The sequence below is a fragment of the Pimephales promelas genome, chromosome 16, assembly GCF_988280905.1.
Source record: "Pimephales promelas chromosome 16, fPimPro1.hap1.1, whole genome shotgun sequence".
NCBI classification, from domain to species: domain Eukaryota; kingdom Metazoa; phylum Chordata; class Actinopteri; order Cypriniformes; family Leuciscidae; genus Pimephales; species Pimephales promelas.
In genome coordinates, this window is record NC_142784.1 from 30177110 (window position 1) to 30202124 (window position 25015).

The following is a 25015-nucleotide window of genomic DNA, read 5'->3' on the forward strand; positions in this document are numbered from 1 at the left end:
CCTGAGACCCAGCAAACTAATTGTATTTGATTGTGATTGCCCTACGAGTGAGACAGAGGGCCCTGTCTTGATATTTTTCCTATTTAAAACTTGACTCTTCTGTTGTTACATCGTGCACTAAGAAAAATGGAAAATGTAAAGTTGTGATTTTCTAGGCTGATATGGCTAGGAACTATACTCTCATTCCTGCGTAATAATCAGGAAACTTCACTGTCGTACCATGAATGCAGCAGGCGTAATGTTATGACGCAGCGCCTAAAAATTAGAGCCCGACCGATAAAGGATTTTGAAGGCTGATACCGATACAAATATTTGTTGGTTTTTTTTAAAATCCGATATTCCGATATTTTTAAAAAAAAAAAATTCCAGAAACGCGCAACAAAACATTGACAGATTTCCCTAACATGAATTATTTGTAGTTATTTATGAGTTAACTAAAATAATATGATAATGCATTTTAAAAAGAAAATTGTTTCTTTTATCGTCACAACAGAACAGAGGAACATCAAAATATATTATAGTTCTGATAAATAAAATAATAATCAGTCCCTACATTGCCTTATAAGCTACCTGCAACCGGATGTGTGGCGCGTTATACACAAGTGTTGCCAACAGGGACGGTGTAGAGTGCCCTCTGGTGGACAAACTATACAACTCCAACACTCATGACATGGTTGAAGCGTGTTTCGTCCGTTTTTATTTAATTTTTTTAAATATTCATTTATCGGCCATTATAATTGCCGATACCGATAGTTTAGAAAATGCCTAATATCGGCCGATAATATCGGTCTGCCGATAAATCGGTTTGGCTCTACTGAAAATAGTGCCCAGCTTCCAACGTGACCGGGACTAAGTTTGTGTAGTTATCTCATGGTACGACAGTAAAGTTTCCTGATTATTATGCAGGAATGAGAGTATAGTTCCTAGCCATATCAGCCTAGAAAATCGCAACTTTACATTTTCCGTCTGTCTTAGTGCACCATGTAACTACAGAAGTCAAGTTTAAAAATATCGAAACACTTTGGTAATTTTTTTGGGAGAAATGCTAATGGTCTTGTGCACTTCAATGATGTATGCTAAGCTATGCTAAAAGTGGTACCGCCAGAACCGGAGACGGGCTGAATGGATTCAAAAACGGTAAAACTCAACAGTTTAACTAGCCTATTTCCAAAAAAGGTGGAGTATCCCTTTAACTTCTACGGCTAAATAGAAAGTCACCTGTTGATAAACATACATTTTAATGTAGGATTTTGCTGTTTTGTCATCCATTCAGCCTTCTGCAAGAGGCCAGGTGTCTTTCGCAGAGAAGCGAATAGCTAGAGCTTGGTGACAATGATTGATGGAGGCTCTCTGCTCTTTCCATTTTCATTTTGACTCGCTTTTCATCCACTCCCGGTAGCCAAGACAGATTAACATAAAGATCTATGAGCACACTGCACACAGAGCAAAATTACATCCCTCTTTTCATTCGTCAGTGACATATACGATAACTGTGCTATTTTTTGAGCGGATGATCTCATCGGCCATTAACGTCCAAGGGTAATATTCCTGAGAAGGTGGACTCTAGTCAAGGCTCTACCAAGACTCTACGACTTTAAAAAAGGTGAAACATGTCCCAATTGCTTTGGCTAAAATTGCATAATCTCAAGTAGTTACTTCTTTTGTGTATATTTCACTGCCATTCACAGCTCCTCTTCTGTGGCCTCATGGGATAGTAAAGTGTCCAGTGGTTGTGCATCTCATGAGCTTGTAGATAAGTAGGCTTTCTGGGTACTTTTAGCCTACTGTTTTATGAATACTTTGGATTAAAACAGACTGTCTCATACTGATTTTGCCTAGTTTATAGAAGGGAAGTCGGTTTATTTGGATGCAGCCAATGACTCAGTTTCATATAACCTGGTGATTTTTCAACTCTGGCTTTTATGCTTATATAATTGTGACTTATAACTATACTGTACAATAACATGGCCAACTGTGTGCTGTTGAGGTCTGCAAGTATAAAAAGCTATTAAACATGAAGTGTTCACTTGTGAGTGTGCGATGTGAATACTTTCTCCTACCGCATCTTAACATGCAGAATCATCTATAAATAGGGCCCTATGAAAACAATATTTCCCCCCAATTGTTTCCACCAACCCCATATTTAAAGGAATCTGGATTTAAGGATTAAATTATAAAATACAAAAAAAAAAAAAACATGTCCAAGTAGAATAATTAAACATTTAATTTAACAACAACTTATTCCAAGTATTCAAAATAACATTTTAGGGCGCTATAAAATCCCAAATTCCATGTTTTCCATTTAAATTTTTTCTTAAATCCATTTGAATTGTTTCATTAAATGTTAATAATCAAAAGTCTAATCAATTGAAATCATTAAACGTTTATAATTTAACTATGTATAAACATTTTTACAAAAAATGGGCCCAATAATTAACGTCAATGTTAAACAAATGAACACTCTTAGAAGAAAAGGTTCTATATAGAACCTTAAAAATTTCTATCAGCGCTACGTATTTGGAACCCCTAAAAGGTTCTATACACTCTTAAAAAAAGGTCTATATAGAACCCCGGGGTTCTGTACATGGCCAATAGAACCTTTTACCAAAAAAATGGTTCTATATAGAATTTTGGAGTTCCATTTTGGAGTTCCATATATGAAGCGGGGAATGGAACCATTTCTTGTTCTAAATAGAACCATTTCTTCTAAGAGTAAATGTTTTAATTTGACAGAAATTCTGTGTTGCCTGCCTTAACTGTACTGGATTTATGATTTAATCCAAAATGTTCAAAAATGAACAAATTAAGGCTTAAAACATTAACACTTTAATTATTTTTTTTGAAAAAATGTAATCAAATTAAAATACAATTCATTTTATATTTTTGGCAAACAAAGTGTTACTGTTAACTGTGTTAAAAAGAAAACAAAATACAAAATATATGTGATATGCCTAAAAAAAATTATTATATTGTTATATTGTATATATATATATTATATTATATATATTATATTATATTGTACTCATAATTATTTGTTAAAAAGGATTACAATCAAATTGATATACGAGTCAATCATTTTATTTGATTAATTACAACCTGAGGCATGAAATCCAAAGGTTTATCGGGTCCCGTCAGGCTTGGATCGGGTAACAGACTTCGAGTATGCTGCTATGGCGATGAGCATGGGGATTCTGGGATGCTGAGCACTGAGTGGCATCAGCAATCTGACCCCAAAGCAGCATGGCGTCTCGTTATTTCAACAAAAATCGATAGGATTGAAGGGCATTTTGTGTGTGTATTTGGGAGGGGCCGTCCTCATGCTGCACTGGGCTGGGTTGCCCTTGTCTAACCTTGGTGTTTGTCCCATGAGCAGCTTGCCATCCCATCCCCATGCACCCCGACCAAACCCTGACAGACAGATCAGAGCATCGATAACAGCCTTCTGCTGTCACACCATCCCCCACCGGAGCACAAAGCCTTCCAAACACAGACACACACACACACACACACACTCAAACTCAAAAGAACCTGTAGTCTCCAAAATGCATAACCACACGCATACTGTAAAATGTATTTGAAAACAAAAATGCGGTAACAAATATGCTCACAAGTAGGTATCTTATATATGAAATGTTATATCTTAGTATAAATAATCTAAAATTTCTTTTTTTCTGGTCCATTCAATGAAAGTCAATGGGGTTCAATATTTGGACCCCATTGCATACAGGTTTAGAACGTCGTGAGGGTGAGTAAATCATGACAGAGTTTTCATTTTTGGGTGAACTATCCCTTTAAGTAAAAAGTGGCACATCTTACCCCACTCCCGCAACTGTCATAACGCCCAACCCTTACACACACGCATGCCTGTTCAGAAACACATGAACAAAGAGACATACTATTGCGTCAGCACAGGGAGTGTATGGCTCTACATTAGTCAGAAGCTCTTCGGTAAACACACACACTGAGAAAATGAAACCTGGAGGCAGACACTCGGGCAGACCGATAAGAGTCACGTCACACTCGGGCGCTGAATCATTGTTTTGACTATGCAGAGGGCACAGCACTGCAGTCTTCAACTTCAACCATCAGTGTCTGCTCCTCTGCTAGACAAAATAACGTCCTACCCTACTCATCCAGGGAATCCCCCAAAGCTTCCCAAATGGACAGGGATTGACTAAAATGAGTACAGCGGGGGGAAACTATTTTTGTTTTTTTATATGTTTAATCACCTCTCCGTGTCAGGCAGACTTTTCTTTCACCCCAGACTATCAACTAGTTCTTGTTTATGTTCAAGTTGTGAGTATATCTTGATAAAACGCAACAGGGACAGACCTAACAACACTTTAAACAACAAAAGTGACCTTTTAACATACTGTCTTTGAACACGTGTATGAAACAAAAAGTAAAAAGAAAGTTATGCAAGATGCCTGAAGGCACATTCCTGAAGCATGCCATTATTCATCTGTAAGCTCTACAACTAGGGATGCGTCGATACCGATACCATATACCAGTATTGGGCCTTATTATCGTACTCATTTAAATACTCTGATAACAACACCCAATACCATAAAGCATGTGAGCCATTCCACCGAAAGGATGACATTTCTGTCCATAAAATTGCATGAACTACAAATTTAAGCTAACTACAAATTTAAAACGTATAATTAAAAACATTAATAAAAACGACATAGAACACTAAAAAATAGCATTTTCTGCATGTCCAAACTCTCTATCTCTAAACTTTACCATGAAATATTATGATTAAAATCCTTCAGAAATCAGATTTTTTTTTTGTTGCATTGTTGTGTGACTTTATATCCAAACTGCTTTAAAATGAAAAAAGGGGAAAAACATTTGATCTAATATTTTAGATAAAATACATATTTTACAAAACTACTGTTACAATATTACATCCTCTCTCTGAAAAACGTAGCATATTCCACAAGACACATTTTCAACAGTGAGTTGCATCATCTGGATCTTCTGAAGGCAAAATAAGTCACTCATTATAAGTCATTTTCTTTTCTGTATATTTGATGAAATTGTAACGATTGTAACTAACACACAGTCCTGTTGCCTAAACTTTTTCTTAGACTGAATTGTTTTATTTTAAAAATATTAACTTTTGGTTAGGCACTAGAAATGGCTCAGTGTCTTTTTTAAGTACTTTAACACCATTCCCAAAACCGGAACCATTACAAAAAGTCAAGTCAAAATGGAGGTTGTTTTAAAAAAATGTCAACATTTTTCTTTCGCTGGTGTAATCGAAGATCAAATAAATTAAGTAATCCTTAAAGGGATACTCCACTTTTTTTTTCTTTTTTTTTTTTGGAAATAGGCTCATTTTACAACTCCCCCAGAGTTTCACCGTTTTCAAATGTGTTCAGCCGTTTTTCTGATATTTTGAAGAATATCAAGGCAAGGCAAGGCAAGGCAAGTTTATTTATATAGCACATTTCATACACAATGGCAATTCAAAGTGCTTTACATAGAAGAAATTAAAATAATCAAAATAAATCAGAATAATTAAAACAGTTTAGAATAAAAAATAAGAAATAATGAAAAATAAAAATTATGATAAAAATAAAATACAGTAAATTAAAACTATTTAGAATAAAATGAAGTGCAGTAACAGTCGGACGAACAGTGGCACAGTGCTCATTCAGTAAATGCACAGCTAAACAGATGTGTTTACTGTATCAGTAACCAAACAGTTTCTGGTCTCATTGACTTCCATAGTAGGAAAAAAAATATATACTATGGAAATCAATGAGACCAGAAACTGGTTACTGATATTCTTCGAAATATCAGAAAATCAACTGAATGGATTCGAAAACGGTAAAACTCAACTGTTTAACTCGGGGGGAGTTGTAAAATGAGCCTATTTCCAAAAAAAAAAAAAAAAAAGTGGAGTATCCCTTTAAAATGAGCTAAAATATCCACCAGTTTCTGCTTTACCACCTACACCATTCATAGTTGCCATGGATGAGACTAGTAAGAACAAGTTCAAAGATCTCCCGCTGTTCAGCTTCTACACGGACCACAACCTCAGAGATCAGCTGGGACGTTCAATTCTTACGTTTTCTTCATCATGATAATAGTCAAAAAATAACCACGACTTTAATGAATTATGAAGCCTATACATCCACCAGAAGTAAAAAGCTGACTGTAGGCTATAAACTAACTAAAGCATGACTTCAACCTCACCAACAACTCTTTTCGTCTTTATTTAATAAACATTTTCCCTGAAAGTTTGAGTTAGAATAGTTTGCAAGAGCATGATTATAAACACAACGAGGCTGTAAAAGTGGACTGTAACTTTAACTGTTAATTTAATGTCCCAGACAACCCCTGTGCTAGTCCCATTTAACCACCTGTCAAGACAAGTAAAAGCTTTAGGGGGTATGTGTTTTATATCAGAATTAAAAGTGAAAATATCTTTATCTTGTGTTTTCCAAAGACCTTATTTTAGACATTTAACCAAAAAAAAAAAAATGCTCAAAAAAAGCCTATTGATTTAAATACAATCGAACCGCAAGCGCTAAAGTGCTATCGTTTCTGGGTTTTGGCCTACAAAAATACATCATCCCTGCAGAACTCTATATAAGTGGAAGATCAACATCTAACTAATAATCCATGAGTGCTGGAGTGACATGAGGAGAACAGATGTCCATTCTCCAGTGGCCAGACACTTTACTGACACCAATCACACTGTTGGACCTGAAATTCTGTGGAAACTCACACGGACACAGAGTCCTGAGGATATTGGAAAAAAAAGACTTTACAGTGTGAATATGTATTGCAGATGGAGCTATATGTTTTACACTCTTTCCTCGGGATGTTCAAAACTTCCACAGCCTAAAAAGTTGGAAGAGAAAATGATCCAATGTACACAAGACCTCTTCCAATATTATCAAAAATGCCTTTAAAGGAGTAGTTCACTTTTGAAAAAACTTTTGCTGATAATTTACTCACCCCCATGTCATCCAAGATGTCCATGTCTTTCTTTCTTCAGTCGAAAAGAAATCAAGGTTTTTGATGAAAACATTCCACGATTTTTCTCCATATTTGCACTTCAGTGGGAACCAAACGGTTCAAGTTCCAAAAGAAACTTTAAGTACAAACTGCAAACTTGTTCAAAGGGCTTTAAACGATTCCAGACGATAAATAAGGGTCTTATCAAGCAAAACGATCGCTCATTTTATAAATAAATAACAAAGTTTACGTTCTATAAGCTCAAACGCTCGCCTTGCTCTGTTCTGTAACGCACTCCTGTTCAAACTCGTTCATCAAAATGAACAAATCTTTTTCCGAGTCATTTGGTTCATTCAGCAAAAGAAACGAACGAATTGATTCGGAAAAAGATTCGTTCATTTTGATGAACGAGTTCGAACAGGAGAGTCACGAACGTGCACCACAGAACAGAGCAAGGCGAGTGTTTGATCTTAAAAAACTTAAACTTTGTTATTTTTAAAAAAAATGAGGGATCGTTTCACTTGATAAGACCCTTATTTATCGTCTGGAATCGTTTAAAGCCCTTTGAACAAATTTGCAGTTTGTACTGAAAGTTTCTTTTGGACCTTGAACCGTTTGGTTCCCATTGAAGTCCATTATATATGGAGAAAAATCCTGGAATGTTTTCATTAAAAACCTTAATTTCTTTTCGACTGAAGAAAGAAAGACATGGACATCTTGGATGACATGCACTGTAAAAAATTTCTTGTCAAATTAACAGTAACTTACTGGCAACAATTATCCAGTACTTGCTGTATTTCATTTAACAGTAAAATTACCGTAACACTAACTACAGTACTGTTAGGCATACTGCAAATTAAATAACATTATTTTACTGTAATTTCTTACCATATTAAAGTACAGAATTACACTGTTAATTTTTAATAATACTGTATAGTATGAAATGTTATTGTATTTATTTTATAGTGCTACTGTGTAACCTGTAGAAAATCCGTAGAAATATTATTTTAACTGTTAATGGGAAATAGAAAAAAGAACAATTGAAGCTTTAACTGCACAAGGTTTATTGTGTATTTTCAAACACATTAGTACATTTACATAATATACATTTAAATACATTAATACAATTAAATACATTAATAATAAAAATGTAATATAATACAATAAAAATCATGCATGACAATCATGAACAATTATGCATAAATACATGCAAAAATTATCATGAACAGGTAAAATAGAAAAGATTAAAGGGGTGCTATCTGATCAATCTATTAGAAAGATAGTTCATAACAACTCATCCACCCATTCCCTGCTGGGGTAAAACAGCTTAAACTAGTCTAAGATTGTCTATTGGTTTGAGATAGACTGTCTAACTGGTCACAGTTGCTGATTTTAAAGGGTTTTTGGCTGCTTTCTATCTAAGGGACCAGATTTGCAGGGCTGGGAGACACATATAAACTTATAAACTATAAAAGCTTTGACGAGTAAACCACCAATCCAGATGAGTATTACAAAATGACAAGTTATCCAGTGTCCTTTTAAAAAAAAAACTAAACGCAAAACAACCTCATCATGCACATGTGCCATGAAAAACTTGCATTACGGTATCAATAATTATTTATATGCAGACTTATGTTCTAACTTTTGAAATAAGAAGTTTTCTATCCAAGCTTTTATGCAATTAAACCTTAAACTGTACAGTAACGTTTATTTTCACACAACAATTCTAAACAACTTGCAGATAGACAAAATTCACAGATGGATAAAAATCCGTTTAAAATGTTCTCAGTGGGTCAGTACTGGACCAAGGTAAACATTAGTAGTTAGATAAATAGAATAATTAAATTAGATTAGATTTACAATTCATCGGTCGTCAAGATGGATAGGGGTCTTCTTAACATGCACAGCTCACACCTGTGGAAAAGGAGAACAGACAAGACAGTTAAAATATAGTAAGTTTTTGTTGTTGTTTTGGCTAAACAGCAAAAACAGACAAAATGATGTCTAAAGTGTAATTCACTTAATACTAAAATCTTGTTTGTTGGACTGTTGTTTAAAATCAATTCATTTACGATCACGTGAAAACGTAGGCTAAATCTTGCTTGTGTGATACTAAGTTACATGACTTAAAAAAAGCTTGACAAGGCATCGTTCCCTTCAAATGAGTACATGTCAGTTTACACATAGTAAAAAAAAAAACAATGATATTATAGCCGACAATACTGTAGTATATGCAGTGAATGGTTCCTACCGGAACACCCCCAGGCAGTTTGTGTAGTTGGTATGACCCGGGTTTTTTTTGTTGTTGTTGATTCTAAGTTCGCTAGTAAAGTGTTCAACACCAGGCTAACTCCCTCGTGTATGTGTCGTTAATGATAACCAAAGATTAACAAAGACCACAACAAATACTGTAAATGTCACACATAGCTTTGTATTTTGGACAAAAATACACATTAGGCGCTTTCCGCGGTCCAACTTTATCACTGAGGTAACGTTAAGTTAACGTTGAACGCCAGGTCAGGATTTACACGAAAATAAGCGTGAAAAAATCAATAAGAGGAATCGGCACTTTAATTTTATAACAATAAATCCGAATCCTAACCTTGGATGTCCGATTTCAGGATACATTTATCGACTATCAATTCCTAACCCCTGTAAGTCATAAAATAATGAACGTGCAGGCGCTTAATTCCACCGACTTAACGTGGTAAATAACAAAATGATTAGACCATTTTGACCGTATAAGAGGTTACATATGAAATATATGTTAATAAAATCACATTTAATCAAGTAAGGCTATCAACATAAAAGAAATCCGCGTCTGACTTATACATACAGACGTTATAGAACATTCCGCGGCCACTTCTTTCTAACGTTAATCTGTTCACGTAAGTAACTCATATGGTTTGCATAAAAATATGAATTACTAACCAGATGTATGGCGAAAACGTTGCCGACCGACAGCGACGCGATGCACGGCCTGCGTGTTCTTACAGCGGGAAGGGAACTGAAGAGTCGAGTTCCTCATAAAATGGCAGCTTGTTGTGGTTATATTTTTCGCGGTCATTTCGTACTAATGTATTTGAATTTACAGTAACATCCCAAATGACTACATTGAAGAGTAGCCTATTAAAATGTCTAGAATATATTAAATTGAATATAGAAATCGTGGTCAGCTATTCTAAACAACTTTAAAGTTATTAGCTAGAATCCGTATGCATACACATTATAAGAATTATTACTTACCAGATGAAGAAGTTGCAGGTCGGCAGAAAAGACAGCAGCACCACTGACACGACAGAGAAACTCTTCCAAAGTCAAATATGCTCTCGTCTCATGCTCTCACCCCACTGACATAAATTATGTCATAAATTATGACTGTTAATGGTCAACCAGTGCTACATTTTTATTTTAAATGTAAGAATAACATTAGTAGGCTAGCAATTTTACCCGTGGATCTGTGTGTGGTGTTTTTCGCGGTCAATGCACTGCTGTATTTAGATTAACAGTAACTGATAATTTCCCAGAATGCATTGCAATTCTACAGTAACATACTGTCAACTGTGTGCACAGTACATAACTGTTGAAAAAACAATTTAATACTGTGAAAACAACTAAATCTACTGTAACTTACTGTACATAGATTATACAGTAAGAAACTGTTGAGAAAAACAGTATAATCCTGTGAAAACAACAGAAATCATTTACAGTGTGGGGGTGAGTAAATTATCAGCAAAAGTTTTTTGAAAAGTGAACTAATCCTTTAAAAAGTTCTCTGGTGTCCTGTGGGTTTGGTTTGATGGGGGGTAATGGAAAATGAATGGGTAAAAGGCAATGCCTCTATCACGCTATGATTGGCTCTTAATGCTATAAATACCGCCTCTTGTTTTTTTTTGGTGTTCAGCATCCTTAAATTCATAAAATAACAGAGCTAATGGGAAAACTAAATAAAAGTAAAAAAAATCCCACTTAGAAATATCACCGCTTTATGTAACATCAAAATCAAATCTGATATGACTGAAAACATAATCTGAGAGTTTTTTTAGTGAGAAATCAGTGAAATTAAAGGTGCATCTAAAATAAGTCGATCATTTAAACGATGCCCAATTGGCACTAAAGGGGCCTAAAGTGTGCCTAGAAAACATCCCCCACACCATTACACCACCACCACCAGCCTGCACAGTGGGAACAAGGCATGATGGATCCATGTTCTCATTCTGTTTACGCCAAATTCTGACTCTACCATCTGAATGTCTCAACAGAAATCGAGACTCATCAGACCAGGCAACATTTTTCCAGTCTTCAATGGTCCAATTTTGGTGACCTCTTGCAAATTGTAGCCTCTTTTTCCTATTTTGCCGTTTCATCATGAACTCAAAATTAACCCATTTACTTTGTTAGCGCACATTACTAGTATTGTGGCGAACAATTAATACACAGGAAAAAAATGTGCTAAAGTAAAACCATATGATTGGCTGATTAGATAATTGCATTAATGAGAAATTGAATAATCCTTTAGGTGAGTGTATATAAAGATAGATCTACTATACATAAGTTGAACACTAGGGTTGGGTATCGAGAATCGAGTATCGATTGGAACCGAGACTAACTTTTTGTTTTTCCCGGAATCGTTCAAAAGTTAAAATTTCGATTCCTAGTTTCGATATTCACAGTCCGCCGAGCGGAAGAAGAAACCACCATGCGAGTCGAACATGAGTAGCTTACATCGGCGATCCAAAGTGTGGCTTCACTTTTCTAAAAATAACGAAATCTCGGCAAAATGCACAATTTTTGACAAAAGGAGTATTTTTACAGAAGGAGTATTTCCTTCAGAAAGGCCGTTGGTTAGCAAGGTTAGCTAAACTTTTTTGACCCTGCCTCTTAAAAGAATCGGAATCAAGAATCGTTTGGAACCAGAATCGAAACAAGGAATCGGAATCAGAATCGTTCAAATTCAAACGATACCCAACCCTATTGAACACTGTACTACTGAAAGCCACATTTTCATTTGATTTCCATTTCATCTAGTCATGAAATTAGCTACACTTAATACACATTTCAATGATCAGCCACACACACATACAGAAAAAAACAGTCTATTTGCACCTGACACACTTTTGTTTCATCCCCTTGAATCACTACACGAGCAAGACAAGTCCCCAAAGCTCCGGCAAACAGACACAATGCGCTGCGGGCCGACTATCAATGCTAACTACCTCTGAGGCAAACTGGGCTCACCCATTTTTCATGCTCACAGCGCAGCTGACAACTTGATACTTGCTTGGGGAAAAGAGAGGTCGAGCGCTGCATTTATATGGGGAGGGGAGGAGGGCCACTCTGATCTACATTGCAGTTGCGGTGTGTGTTTTATTCTCTATAGAGACTGTGGCTGCATCTCATAAAAAAAGGTTCTGTTTCAAATCAGCCTTTACCATTTGCCAGAGGAGGCAAGTGGATGTGAGCACATTACTGGATACAGTGTGTGTATGTAAGTGTATGAGCACAGAAGGTCATGAGGCGGCTGGAGTTTTCACCTATAGATCTATGGACAAAAATGTGTGTGTTTGTAAAACTGGGTGTTAATGGGTGTTACGTGACAAAGGTCATTCTAAAACAAACCCAGTAACATTTTGCTGTTTCGTCATGAAATCAAAATTAACCCCATTTACTTTGTTAGCGCACATTAGTATTGTGGTGAACAATTAATACACCGAAAAAAATGCGCTAAAGTAAAACCCCGCCCTCTATTCAAAAATTGGTTACAACTTCCGGTTCACGGGGACTTTAAATGATTTTGCATTACTTTAATTATATTAATACTTTTTATATTTTTTCTTGTCATTTTAAATGTTTTTTTTATCTTTAAATCAAATTATTTTATCTTTATTCTCTATATTTTTTTTATTTTCCATTTCTTAAAAAACAAAACTCAAAAGTATGTAATATATGTAATATATGTAATATATATGTGTGTGTGTGTGTGTGTGTGTGTTAGGGCTGTCAAACGATTAATCGCATCCAAAATAAAAGTTTGTGTTTACATAATATATGTGGGTGCACTGTGTATAATTATTTTATATATATATATATATATATATATATATATAAATAAATACACACACGTGCATGTATATTTAAGAAAAAAATATGATTTATATATAAAATATTTCTATTTATATATAATATAAATTATATATATAAATCTATATACAGTATATACATGAAAATATTTCTTAAATATATACAAGCGTGTGTATTTATACATATAAAATAATTATACACAGTGCACCCACATATTATGTAAACACAAAATTTTATTTTGAATGTGATTAATCGCGATGAATCGCTTAACAGCCCTATTTATAAAAATGTATAAATATATATATATATATATATATATATATATATATAATTACACACACATGCATGTATATTTAAGAAAAAAAATATTATTTATATAAAAATTATTTCTATTTACATAAAATATAAATTATATATAAATCTATATACAGTATATACATGAAAATATTTCTTAAATATATACAAGCATATGTGTGTATTTATATATATAAAATAATTATACACAGTGCACCCACATATATTATGTAAACACAAAATTTTATTTTGGTTGCAATTAATCGCGATGAATCGCTTAACAGCCCTATATAAAAATATATAAATATATATATATATATATATATATATATATATGAAGAGCTCTTTTCCAAAACGCTATAAATCCATTTCAATAGTTTTCAGGAAAACTACATTTTTTACCTAGACCCACACATTTTGTGAATATTCAAATTATCCTGTTTAAATGTTTTATTGGTTCAGTCTGAACATTTTGAACAATAATTATTAAATCAAACAACAATATTGTTAATGATAATTTAAAAGTTAATTTTATTTTTTTCCAAAACGCTATAAATCGAAATAAACCTCAAACAAATAGTACCAATTTCAGCATATGCATGAAAAAAACAAATTATTAATACCAATTTCAACATATGCATGAAAAAAGCGAATTATTAAAAATGATCAATATATGATAACGATATTCAAAAAAGGGATGGGCACCCCTCCAGCACATGCACACACACACAGGCTACATAACATGTGAGCAAAGCGGAGCAGCATGACGCTTAAATATAAGTTAAAAAAAAACAAAAAAACAAAATAAACATTTCACATTTGTTTTTAATAATATTACATTACTTATTTTTATTATTTCATCTATGTTGAGTAGGCTATGAAAAGGGAACCGCATGAGATGAGTAAGATAGGATCAAAATTCAAAAGCTGCCCAATATCGGAAAATATTTGGAGTGCGTCAGACATGATTTTGACCACTTATTAAGTTTTGTTTTGTAGAAAGCTTGTAAATTTCGTTTCATATAAATTGTATCTTCATTTTAATAAATGTTTCATCGACAAATTGACTGGATTAATACATTAGAAGTAAATATCAGACAATATAATCAGGACACAGAGGCGCGCAGGTGAACCGGAGCGCGTCTCATAATATGAACCGAAACACCACGATGCTTGCCTCACACAGGCCTGAGAACTAAGCTACAGAAAGCTTTAAATATCTACTTTTAAACAAAACAATTAAAAACTAAAATAAATTGGCAACTCTCTGCGTATGTAGGCTAATTCGAAGTATGCGTTTCTCTATGCGCGTTCACTGCGAAGATGGCGAGTAAGCATCATCAACTTTATCTTTGTTGCTGACACTGAGACCCCGTTTACACCTGGTATTAAAATGCGATCTGTATCCAGATAAGTTATCCGGATAATAAGTACTGATTCCATTTACATGGCCACATAAATGTGTTTTTGCAAAACGGATATAAATCCGATCTTCACCTCCTGCGTTATATGCAGATTTATTGGATTGCACGCCACCAAAAGCAACAGATCTGAGCGGCATTTTATTGATCATCAGCTAATTTCCAAATCAGAGACATCAATAAGAGAGAGTGGCAACAGGCCTGGTAAGATAATTTCGTTTCTTTACTTGAAGATGTGTTAACTGCGTCTGTGACTTACTTTTCGATGTTTGCACGTTGAATAGACGCTCAGCTGCTCATCTGCGGTGATGCGTGTCGCATCTGACTAGGCTATAACATGACATATAGCCTATATAACACGCTCTCACTCGTTTATTTTTTAGCATTTTTGGGAGGAGTAAAATATACATATGTGGTTTCAACAACCAGATTGCGTTTACACCTAGATCCGGACACAATGCGAGCCAGACTACCTCCAGATGTGGTCAGGCAGATTCGATCGCGATCCGATCACAACGCGTTTACACCTTGCATTAACATGCGTTTTTTATTATCCGGATAACTTATCTGGATACAGATCGCATTTTAATACCAGGTGTAAACGGGGTCTGACAGAAAACACTAGTTTATTAATAAACAATTCAAATGTTTCATCCATCATTACTTTTGCCGGTTCTTTGTGGCAAGCTTTATGCATACGTTGAGATGCGGAATATGCAATTAAAAACGCTCATATGGTTTCTCTCCCATTTAATTAAATCAATATATGTGATTACTGATAATACAAATGGCTTAAATGATCTACTACTAGTCGACTAGAAAACTAGGACTCATTTTGAGGAATGAATGAACATAATAAACCTCTGTTCAGAGTGCCGCCGTGCTGGATTGTGTAGAGCGCTCATTGAATTTGAGGATTTATCGTGTTTAGGCTAAAAACAGGGCTGGCGCTTATCGTGGTTTGGAAAGAAACTGTATCTTGCAGTACATTTTAAACAAGGAAATATAGCGATTCGGCATGAAACGTTGATAGAGCAGTGAAAGGGTTCTGTCCGCAGCAGAATGACACGACAAACTCATTTTTTTTAAAAATGTCGTTTAACGCGTTTTGGAAAAGAGCTCTTCATATATATATATATATATATATATATAAAATTACATGTATAAAAGTAAATATAATGTAAAACTATTTTTATATATTAAAATGTAAAATAAAAATAATAATTATTATTGTCTTTTACAAAAAGGGTGCGAGTGTATTTGTTTTTGTGTGACCCACAAGTCAAGTGTTGCTGGCTGGCCTGTTGAAAAAGGTCAGATAAAGTTTTCATGCTTTGACTGCCAAAAACCATGCATGGCTTTCTCATTACCAAGACCATCGACCTCTATTGCTCATCGAGTGAAAATGTACACACCTCTGTGGGTGGAAACTGATCTTTTTAACAAGAAACCATGGAACAAATAATACAATGACATCTAGGACGTATATACCCCCTAAAGACCATGTATCAACCGTCAGACATGCATAATACAAACCTGTGTGAAATTAATTCAAGGGAGAATCTGTTTTAAAACACAATGCAGAGAGAGAACAGGCTGTTCTATCAGAGAGAATGCCCTAGATAATAAAGATGACATAATATAAATCATAATTGTGTATATTACCACACCTTTTTACCAATACACTTTAATGACTTTTCTATGATTATTCCCATTGTTCAAGAATACCGTTCAGAGGAGAATCAGTCGGCTCATTCTCCTCTGACCTCTAGCATCAACATGGCGTTTTCGCCCACAGGACTGCCGCATACTGGATGTTTTTCCCTTTTCACACCGTTCTTTGTAAACCCTAGAAATGGTTGTGCGTGAAAATCCCAGTAACTGAGCAGATTGTGAAATACTCAGACCGGCCCGTCTGGCACCAACAACCATGCCACGCTCAAAATTGCTTAAAGGGATGCTCCACTTTTTTTTTGGAAATAGGCTCCTATGACAACTCCCCCAGAGTTAAACGGTTGAGTTTTACCATTTTCTAATCCATTCAGTTGATTTTCTGATATTTAGAAGAATATCGGTAACCAGACAGTTTCTAGTCTCAGTGACTTCCATATATTTTTTTCCTACTATGGAAGTCAATGAGACCAGAAACTGTCTGGTTACTGATATTCTTCTAAATATCAGAAAATCAACTGAATGGATTCGAAAATGGTAAAACTCAACCGTTTAACTCTGGGGGAGTTGTAAAATGAGCCTATTTCCAAAAAAAAAAAAGTGGAGTATCCCTTTAAATCACCTTTCTTTCCCATTCAGTTTTGGAGTTCAGGAGATTGTCTTGACCAGGACCACACCTCTAAATGCATTGAAGCAACAATTGGTTGGTTAGATAATTGCATTAATGAGAAATTGAATAATCCTTTAGGTGAGTGTGTATATATACAGATATATACAGATATATATATATATATATATATATATATATATATGAGAAGAGTTCAGATGCAAAAGCCACTAAATGCCTAAAAAGCCAAAAATTACCATTTTTATCAAGCTTGTATTTTTAAGTTCAGTAATTTCACTTAAATGACAATTAATAGGTAATCTTCATTGCCATTTAAGTGAAATTACTGAACTTAAATATACAAGCTTGATAAAAATGGTAATTTTAAAAGAAAATTTCAAATGGCATTTAGAAGATTTTGCATCTGAACTCTTCATATATACAGTATATACATATATATATATATATATATATATATATATATATATATATATATATATATATATATATGAAGAGTTCAGATGCAAAAGCCTCTAAATGCCATTTGAAATTTTCTTCTAAAATGACCATTTTTATCAAGCTTGTATATTTAAGTTCAGTAATTTTACTTAAATAACAATTAATAGGTAATTATCATTTCCATTTAAGTGAAATTACTGAACTTAAATATACAAGTTTGATAAAAATCATCATCAAAGAAGAAAATTTCAAATGGCATTTAAAGGCTTTTGCATCTGAACTCTTCATATATATATATATATATAAGTACATTCTGTACACATCGTTTATAATTTATAGTTCTGTCTTATTATTGTAAATTAAAAGTGTACCGTAATCCACTGACTGTAATACACAAGCAGCCAAAAACAACTGTCTCTAGAATAAACACTAGCGCTATTCCTGCATTGATAGGCAGCGTTCACTCCCTTTTCTTTAACATGAGGGAAAAAAAAAAAAAAAAAAAAATCAATAAACCTTTCAGACACAGCATCCATTTGGCAGGGCTGGTCCATCTCAACTTTCTCAAATGACAGAGAAGAAGTGGTGTGGGGGGAGCAATAAGAAATGGCATCAGGTTACTTGTGATTGTATTCTATATGTCGTATCATCAATTCAGAGAGAAAAGAAAACAGCACATCGCTCCAGATGAGAGCACTTTTACAGTAAAACCACATAGATACACTACGCTAACATTGCCTATCGGTACATGAGCTGTATTGATCAGAAAGTGTTGATTCTGAAGGCAAAGATTGATATGATTCTCCTACCGTGATGATTGTCCTCTGACTGGTTGAATCCGCACAGCTGGCAGATAGAGCGAACCCAGCGGGTCATCTCCTCCTCCGTTTCGGCCACCAGGTAGAAGGTCCTCTCGGCCGTCTTGATGTCGAACACAAAGCTGTCCTGGAACTCTTTGCGTTTGAAGGTGAGTCCCGCGTCCACCTGCTCGCAGCAGTGCAGGTCGATGATGCGAATGGGCTTTTTGGCATGGTCACTCTTGTAGTACTCGAGAACATCCGGGTCTCCACTCATGCGCCCGCTCCGCAGGATAAACCAGCGCTTCTTCCAGGCCTATAGAGACAACCGGAACAATGTTTGTGGTTAAGCAACTACAGTAATAAAAACATACTTATTGTAAAATATTATTAGTTTATTTTTTTTAAATGTCATTTATTCCTATGCTGATGAATTTTCATGTCACATGATCCTTCTAGAGATCATTCTAATATGCTGATTTGCTGCTCAAGAAACATTTATTATAATATCAAAGTTGAACACAGCTGTGCTGCTTCATATATACATTTTTTTGGAAAACTTGATACATTATAAATGTCTTTACTCCCACATTTGATCAAATTAAAGCATCCTTGCTGAATACAATTATTCATTTCTTACTGACCCCAAACTTTAGTGTATCTTTATAATAATATGTCTCATAATTGTATAAAACATAATAACAGTTTACAAAAATAATGTTATTATTTTAAATTATAAGCCTACATTATATACAACAACAGTTCTTAGAGATATAAAAATGTTATGATTTTAAAACAATGTCTTAAAAAACAGCTTTAAGTATTGTTTCGATTTCATAAGAGAGTGAATTAATTTGAAATATTCCTGTGAATAACAAAATTGTAGTCTAAAAAGATATAGACTCTATTTCACTTCTCATGGGTATCTATTTTTATTATTTGGTTTTATCATGTTCTTTTTTTTTTTCGTTTTAGTACATGACAATTTCTGGTCTCATTGTACTGTTAATTCCAGTAATAATACCGAAATATTGAGCTATACTGTTCAAAATATGAAGCTGACGTGAATTCTAGTTTGTTGTTCAATTTTTCAGTTTGTGCTTAGTTTTCACTGATCAAAACCAAGATTGGGCTGGAAGTGTGTTTCTGCGGGTGTGTGTTCTATTTGAATGTGTGTGTATGTGTGTTTTAGAGAGAGTGGCTTATTTAAGACAGGTGCTACTCCCACACAGTTTCCTGCTCAGATCAAGCTTTGAGGGGGAGACAAACACACACTCACACGTTGTGTTTTATGCTGACTTTCCATAGCCATAATGGTTTTTATTCTGTACAAATTGTATATACTATCCCCTTAGACTAACAGTAGTCTAATCCATCTAACTAGATCACATTACATTTTCAAAAGAAAAAACATGACTTATAAGCTGTTTTCTCATGTGGACCGAAAAATGTTCCCACAAGGACAAGGATTTCGCATTTTGCCATCTTTGTGTGGACATTTAGTCCTGATAATGTAGGGTTTACCTGATACACACACACTGCATTATGACACCAGTAAAAAATGGCATGCACACTCCTGGGAATGAGTCTACTGTTTGATGATCCATGACATATATATTACGTGCCGCACATGCACACAGAATTTTCTCAGCAAATACACATCCAAGGATTCCCACTTATACAAACACACAGGTGTTTCATTCGTAGTAGTTGGGAATTTCCCTGATTTGAATGTAAATGGACTCTTCTGCTGTAACCACATAAAACAGAAATACATTGTAGGTCTAAACATGTATTGAGGAATAAAATACACATATAAGCTTATACTGCAGTTACCACACCTCAAGACAATGTTCAGTTGTTGTATTTCAAGACATTTGTCAAGTTCTTACGCGTCTCATCCGATTGCCGATTCCAAAACATTTTAGAGCTAGTAAACTGAGGCTTGAGCCATTGATAGCAGACTAATGCAGTTATTGATGCAGTTATACAGTATATATATATATATATATATATATATATATATATAGAGAGAGAGAGAGAGAGAGAGAGAGAGAGAGAGAGAGAGAGAGAGAGAGAGATTAAGCATGTGTGAATTACCTGAGTCTGCGCATCTCTCAACAGTGTTCGGCAGTAGCGTCTCTACTAATAGTGAAACTGTAAGTTTCTCTGCTTCAAGAACAGCGACGCTATACGAAATGCCAATTAGCTTTAATGTTGCTAAACAATTTTACTGATAAAATCGTCAAATCAGCTCTGACAACTTGTATGTGTGTGTTTGAGTGGGAGAGAGAGCGGGAGCTGATGTAGGCTTAAGGACCTTTGAAATAATTGAAATCATTTGGTGAAGAGATTTGGACATGTTATCCATGTGTTTCTAATTAATTCTAATACAATTGCACACCTATATATATATAACATTCGTAAACCAATCAGATTTAAGCATTCAACAGCCCCCTAGTATAAATCATACTAATGCAAAAGTGCATGTTAAATAATGATGTAATTGTGATGATTAGACGGACGGACGGACGGACGGACGGACGGACGGACGGACGGATGGATGGATGGATAGATAGATAAGCAAATAGAGCAGGCGAACGACAGATAGATAGATAGATAGATAGATAGATAGATAGATAGATAGATAGATAGATAGATAGATAGATAGATAGATAGATAGATAGATAGATAGATAGATAGATAGATAGATAGATAGATAGATAGATAGATAGATAGATAAGCAAATAGAGCAGGCGAATGACAGATAGATAGATAGATAGATGGATGGATGGATGGATGGATGGATGGATGGATGGATGGATGGATGGATGGATGGATGGATGGACGGACGGATGGATGGATGGATGGATGAGCAAATAGAGCAGGCGAACGATAGATAGATAGATAGATAGATAGATAGATAGATAGATAGATAGATGGATGGATGGATGGATGGATGGATGGATGGATGGATGGATGGATGGATGGATGGATGGATGGATGGATGGATGGATGGATGGATGGATGGATGGATGGATGGATGGATGGATGGATGGATGGATGGATGGATGGATGGATGGATGGATGGATGGATGGATAAGCAAATAGAGCAGGCGAACGATAGATAGATAGATAGATAGATAGATAGATAGATAGATAGATAGATAGATAGATAGATAGATAGATAGATAGATAGATAGATAGATGGATGGATGGATGGATGGATGGATGGATGGATGGATGGATGGATGGATGGATGGATGGATGGATGGATGGATGGATGGATGGATGGATGGATGGATGGATGGATGGATGGATGGATGGATGGATGGATGGATGGATGGATGGATGGATGGATAAGCAAATAGAGCAGGCGAACGATAGATAGATAGATAGATAGATAGATAGATAGATAGATAGATAGATAGATAGATAGATAGATAGATAGATAGATAGATAGATAGATAGATAGATAGATAGATAGATAGATAGATAGATAGATAGATAGATAGATAGATTGATAGATTTTGTGCACTGTAGAGAGTTATTTTGGCAGTGACAGAACTAAGTACAGAAAGAAACAGCCGGATAATGGAAAGAGGTTCTGTGGCCCAATGCCAGAAATTTACTTCTGCCCCATATCACTCACTCACTGTCTCTCTCTCTCTCTCTCTCTCTCTCTCTCTCTCTCTCTGTGGCTCTTGCTGACACACAGGATCCCACAGGCTCTCTTTCTTCCATCAACACACACACATACACAGACAGAGCCACCTCCGCCACCAGACCAGGGAACCAAGGACACTGTTTCCACTAACCACTACACCCCCGCTCTTCCCGGTCCTGCATCCAGCCTCACTGTCCGACAGGAAGCGGAAAATGGATCCCACTACACATCCTGTGTTTTCTCAAGCCTGCTGTTGACCTACCCTTCACATCACTCCTCTCACTCCGTTCGGCTGTCGCTCACAGAACAGAACACTGGCACACTGCATACTACCTAGTGCACTAGCACACTGGCTAGTATTTTTTTTGTTTGTTTGTTTAATAGTATGTGGAATAGTGTGAAATATGCAATGGTAGAACCATTAAAAAAGTTGTGAAAGTTATGAAAATAGGAATTGTTGGTCATCCAAAAGAAAAATTATCAAACACTGAAAAGAGTTGTTCTCCGTAATATTTTGCAAAAACATTGATACTATTTTTCAGGATTCTTTGATGGATAGAATGTTCAAAAGAACAGAAATTATTTCAAATAGGTTTTTTAAACCTAAAAAGAAGAAATTAAGGTTTTTGATGAAAACATTCCAGGATTTTCTCCATATAATGGACTTCAATGGGAACCAAATGGTTCAAGGTCCAAATGAGAGTTTCAGTGCAGCTTCAAAGGGCTTTAAACGACACCAGACGATGAATAAGGGTCTTATCTAGGACCCTTCGAGTCATGACTCAAAAAAGATTTGTTCATCTTGATGAACGAGTTTGAACAGGAGAGTCACGAACGCTCATAACAGAACAGAGCAAGGCGAGGATTTGTACTTATAAAACTTAAACTTTTTAATTTATTTTTTAAATGAGCAATGATTTCGCTAGATAAGACCCTTATTCATCGTCTGGTGCCGTTTAAAGCCGTTTGAAGCTGCACTGAAACTCTCATTTGGACCTTGAACCATTTGGTTCCCATTGAAGTCCATTATATGGAGAAAATCCTGGAATATTTCCATCAAAAACCTTAATTTCTTTTAGACTGAAGAAAGAAAGACATGGACATCTTGGATGACATGGGGTGAGTAAATTATCAGCAAACGTTTTTTTTAAAAAAAAAGTGAACTACTCCTTTAACCTTTTACCAAATGTCTTGGGGTATCGCAATAATATCGTATCGTGAGTTGAGTATCGTGATATGTATCGAATCGTGACACAAGGGTATCGTTACCCTAGTGTAATTACAATGTTACAAAGACACCTCAAAATAAAGTGTAACCCAAATTTATTTATTATTTTTTTTGGGAAAACTGGGAATTTTAGTTGGCTGTCCAACAGACAAATTGCATAATGTGTACGGTGAACACACTGTATACTGCAGAAATAGTAGTTTTATAGCATACCACAACTGCCTGCCACTCATCTTCAGCTGTACCCTCTGAATTATGACCGCTATCAGATCGCTCAGAGCAGAAGTGAGGATGTGCTGACAGGAAATTAACACTGGCTCCAAATTTAGATGCAGTTTAGCTATAGATGCAGTAAATATCTGAGAACTGAAATACTTTCTGATCTCTTTTGATTTCGGGAAAATAACAGAACACTTGTATGCATGCTTGCTAATTTTCTGTTTGACAGTCCATGAAATTTTCTGAGATACACATGCACTCTTCCTCAGCAAATATACAAGGGTTTCCACTCATGTATAAACACACAGGTGCTTCATGCCCAGTAGTTGGGATTTTCCCTGTTTTGAATGTAAATTGATTCTTCTGCTGTAAACATGCGACAGAAATGTAACACAATGATGAAGTTCACAATGGTCATTTTCATCAATCACCCTAGGGATACTGTGCATGGTTTATTTTGCAACAATGGCTGTATAAGTGAATAAGTCTGACATAAATGGCAATTTACCAAATAATATAAAAAAAATATTTTAGTATGTGAGAAGAGTGTGACGGTGTTTGATTACTTACAAATTGCAAATTCCAAATTATGACAAAAAATGGTCAGTAACGTCATCTATTACATTACAGATTTAAGATAATGTAATCCGACTACTTTTTGATTACTTATAGATTACTTTTGACCAAACTCATTTATCACATTGAATTGAGTAGGATAATCTTGATATGAAAATAAACAGAGAAAGAAAATATTTTCCATTCTTTGTCATCAACAACATCAAATCCATTAAATATTACATTATGTTAGGGTTTCCCATCTAGAGTTCATGCAGTTTAATTAAAAAAAAAAGCCCATTTTAGGTGCTAATATGTCCATTTCAGGTGCTAATATGTACATTTTGTGCGCTAATATATACATTTCAGGTGCTAATCTGTACATTTTAGGTGCTAATATGTACATTTTGTGCGCTAATATATAAATTTCAGGTGCTAATCTGTACATTTTAGGTGCTAATAAGTACATTTTAGGTGCTAATATGTACATTTTAGGTGCTAATATATACATTTTAGGTGCTAATATATACATTTCAGGAGCTAATATGTCAATTTCAGGAGCTAATATGTCCATTTCAGGAGCTAATATGCTGATAATCCACGAAAATTAATTAAACCACGAAAATGTCAAATTAAAAATTAATTTTTTAAAAATAGCTTGAAAGACAAAAGCCTTACAAACACTATAGTTTAATATAGCTTTTTACTCCAGGTGCAACACATTTTTGTCGTGGTATAATTATTTTAAATTGTGCTTAATATATTTAAATATAACATTGTGACAGCATGTGGACGTATGTATGTGTAGTTGTAATGTTTGTATTTTTAATTATACAATCATGTTGCTTTTTTGGGTCAGAGAGAAGAGGACATTCCTCAAATTTTGTCCTTTGGTGTTTCGCAGATAAAACGAGTTTGGAACGAGTGGAATGAGGATGAGTAAATGACAACAGAAGAGAAACGATCTTTACTGGGATAGTGCTGTTTACTGTATCCTATACGCAGCATAACACGTTTAACTACTCGCACTTCAATCATTCA

The 25015-nt window shown here is 35.0% G+C and overlaps 1 protein-coding gene and 1 long non-coding RNA gene across 2 annotated transcripts in view; both read right to left on the reverse strand.

Annotated features, from left to right (window-relative positions):
- Positions 1-25015, reverse strand: part of gab2 (GRB2 associated binding protein 2) — a 77014-nt gene that overhangs the window by 26066 nt on the left and 25933 nt on the right. The window contains exon 2 of the mRNA XM_039678834.2: positions 18318-18621. Within this exon, the coding sequence (XP_039534768.2) occupies positions 18318-18621 (304 nt within the window). The remainder of the gene's footprint in view (positions 1-18317; positions 18622-25015) is intronic.
- LOC148973374 (uncharacterized) lies at positions 8016-10679 on the reverse strand. The gene is made up of 2 exons (XR_016146902.1): positions 9907-10679; positions 8016-8889 (listed from the first exon to the last, which is right to left on the reverse strand). It is a non-coding gene; the product is annotated as an uncharacterized LOC148973374 (long non-coding RNA).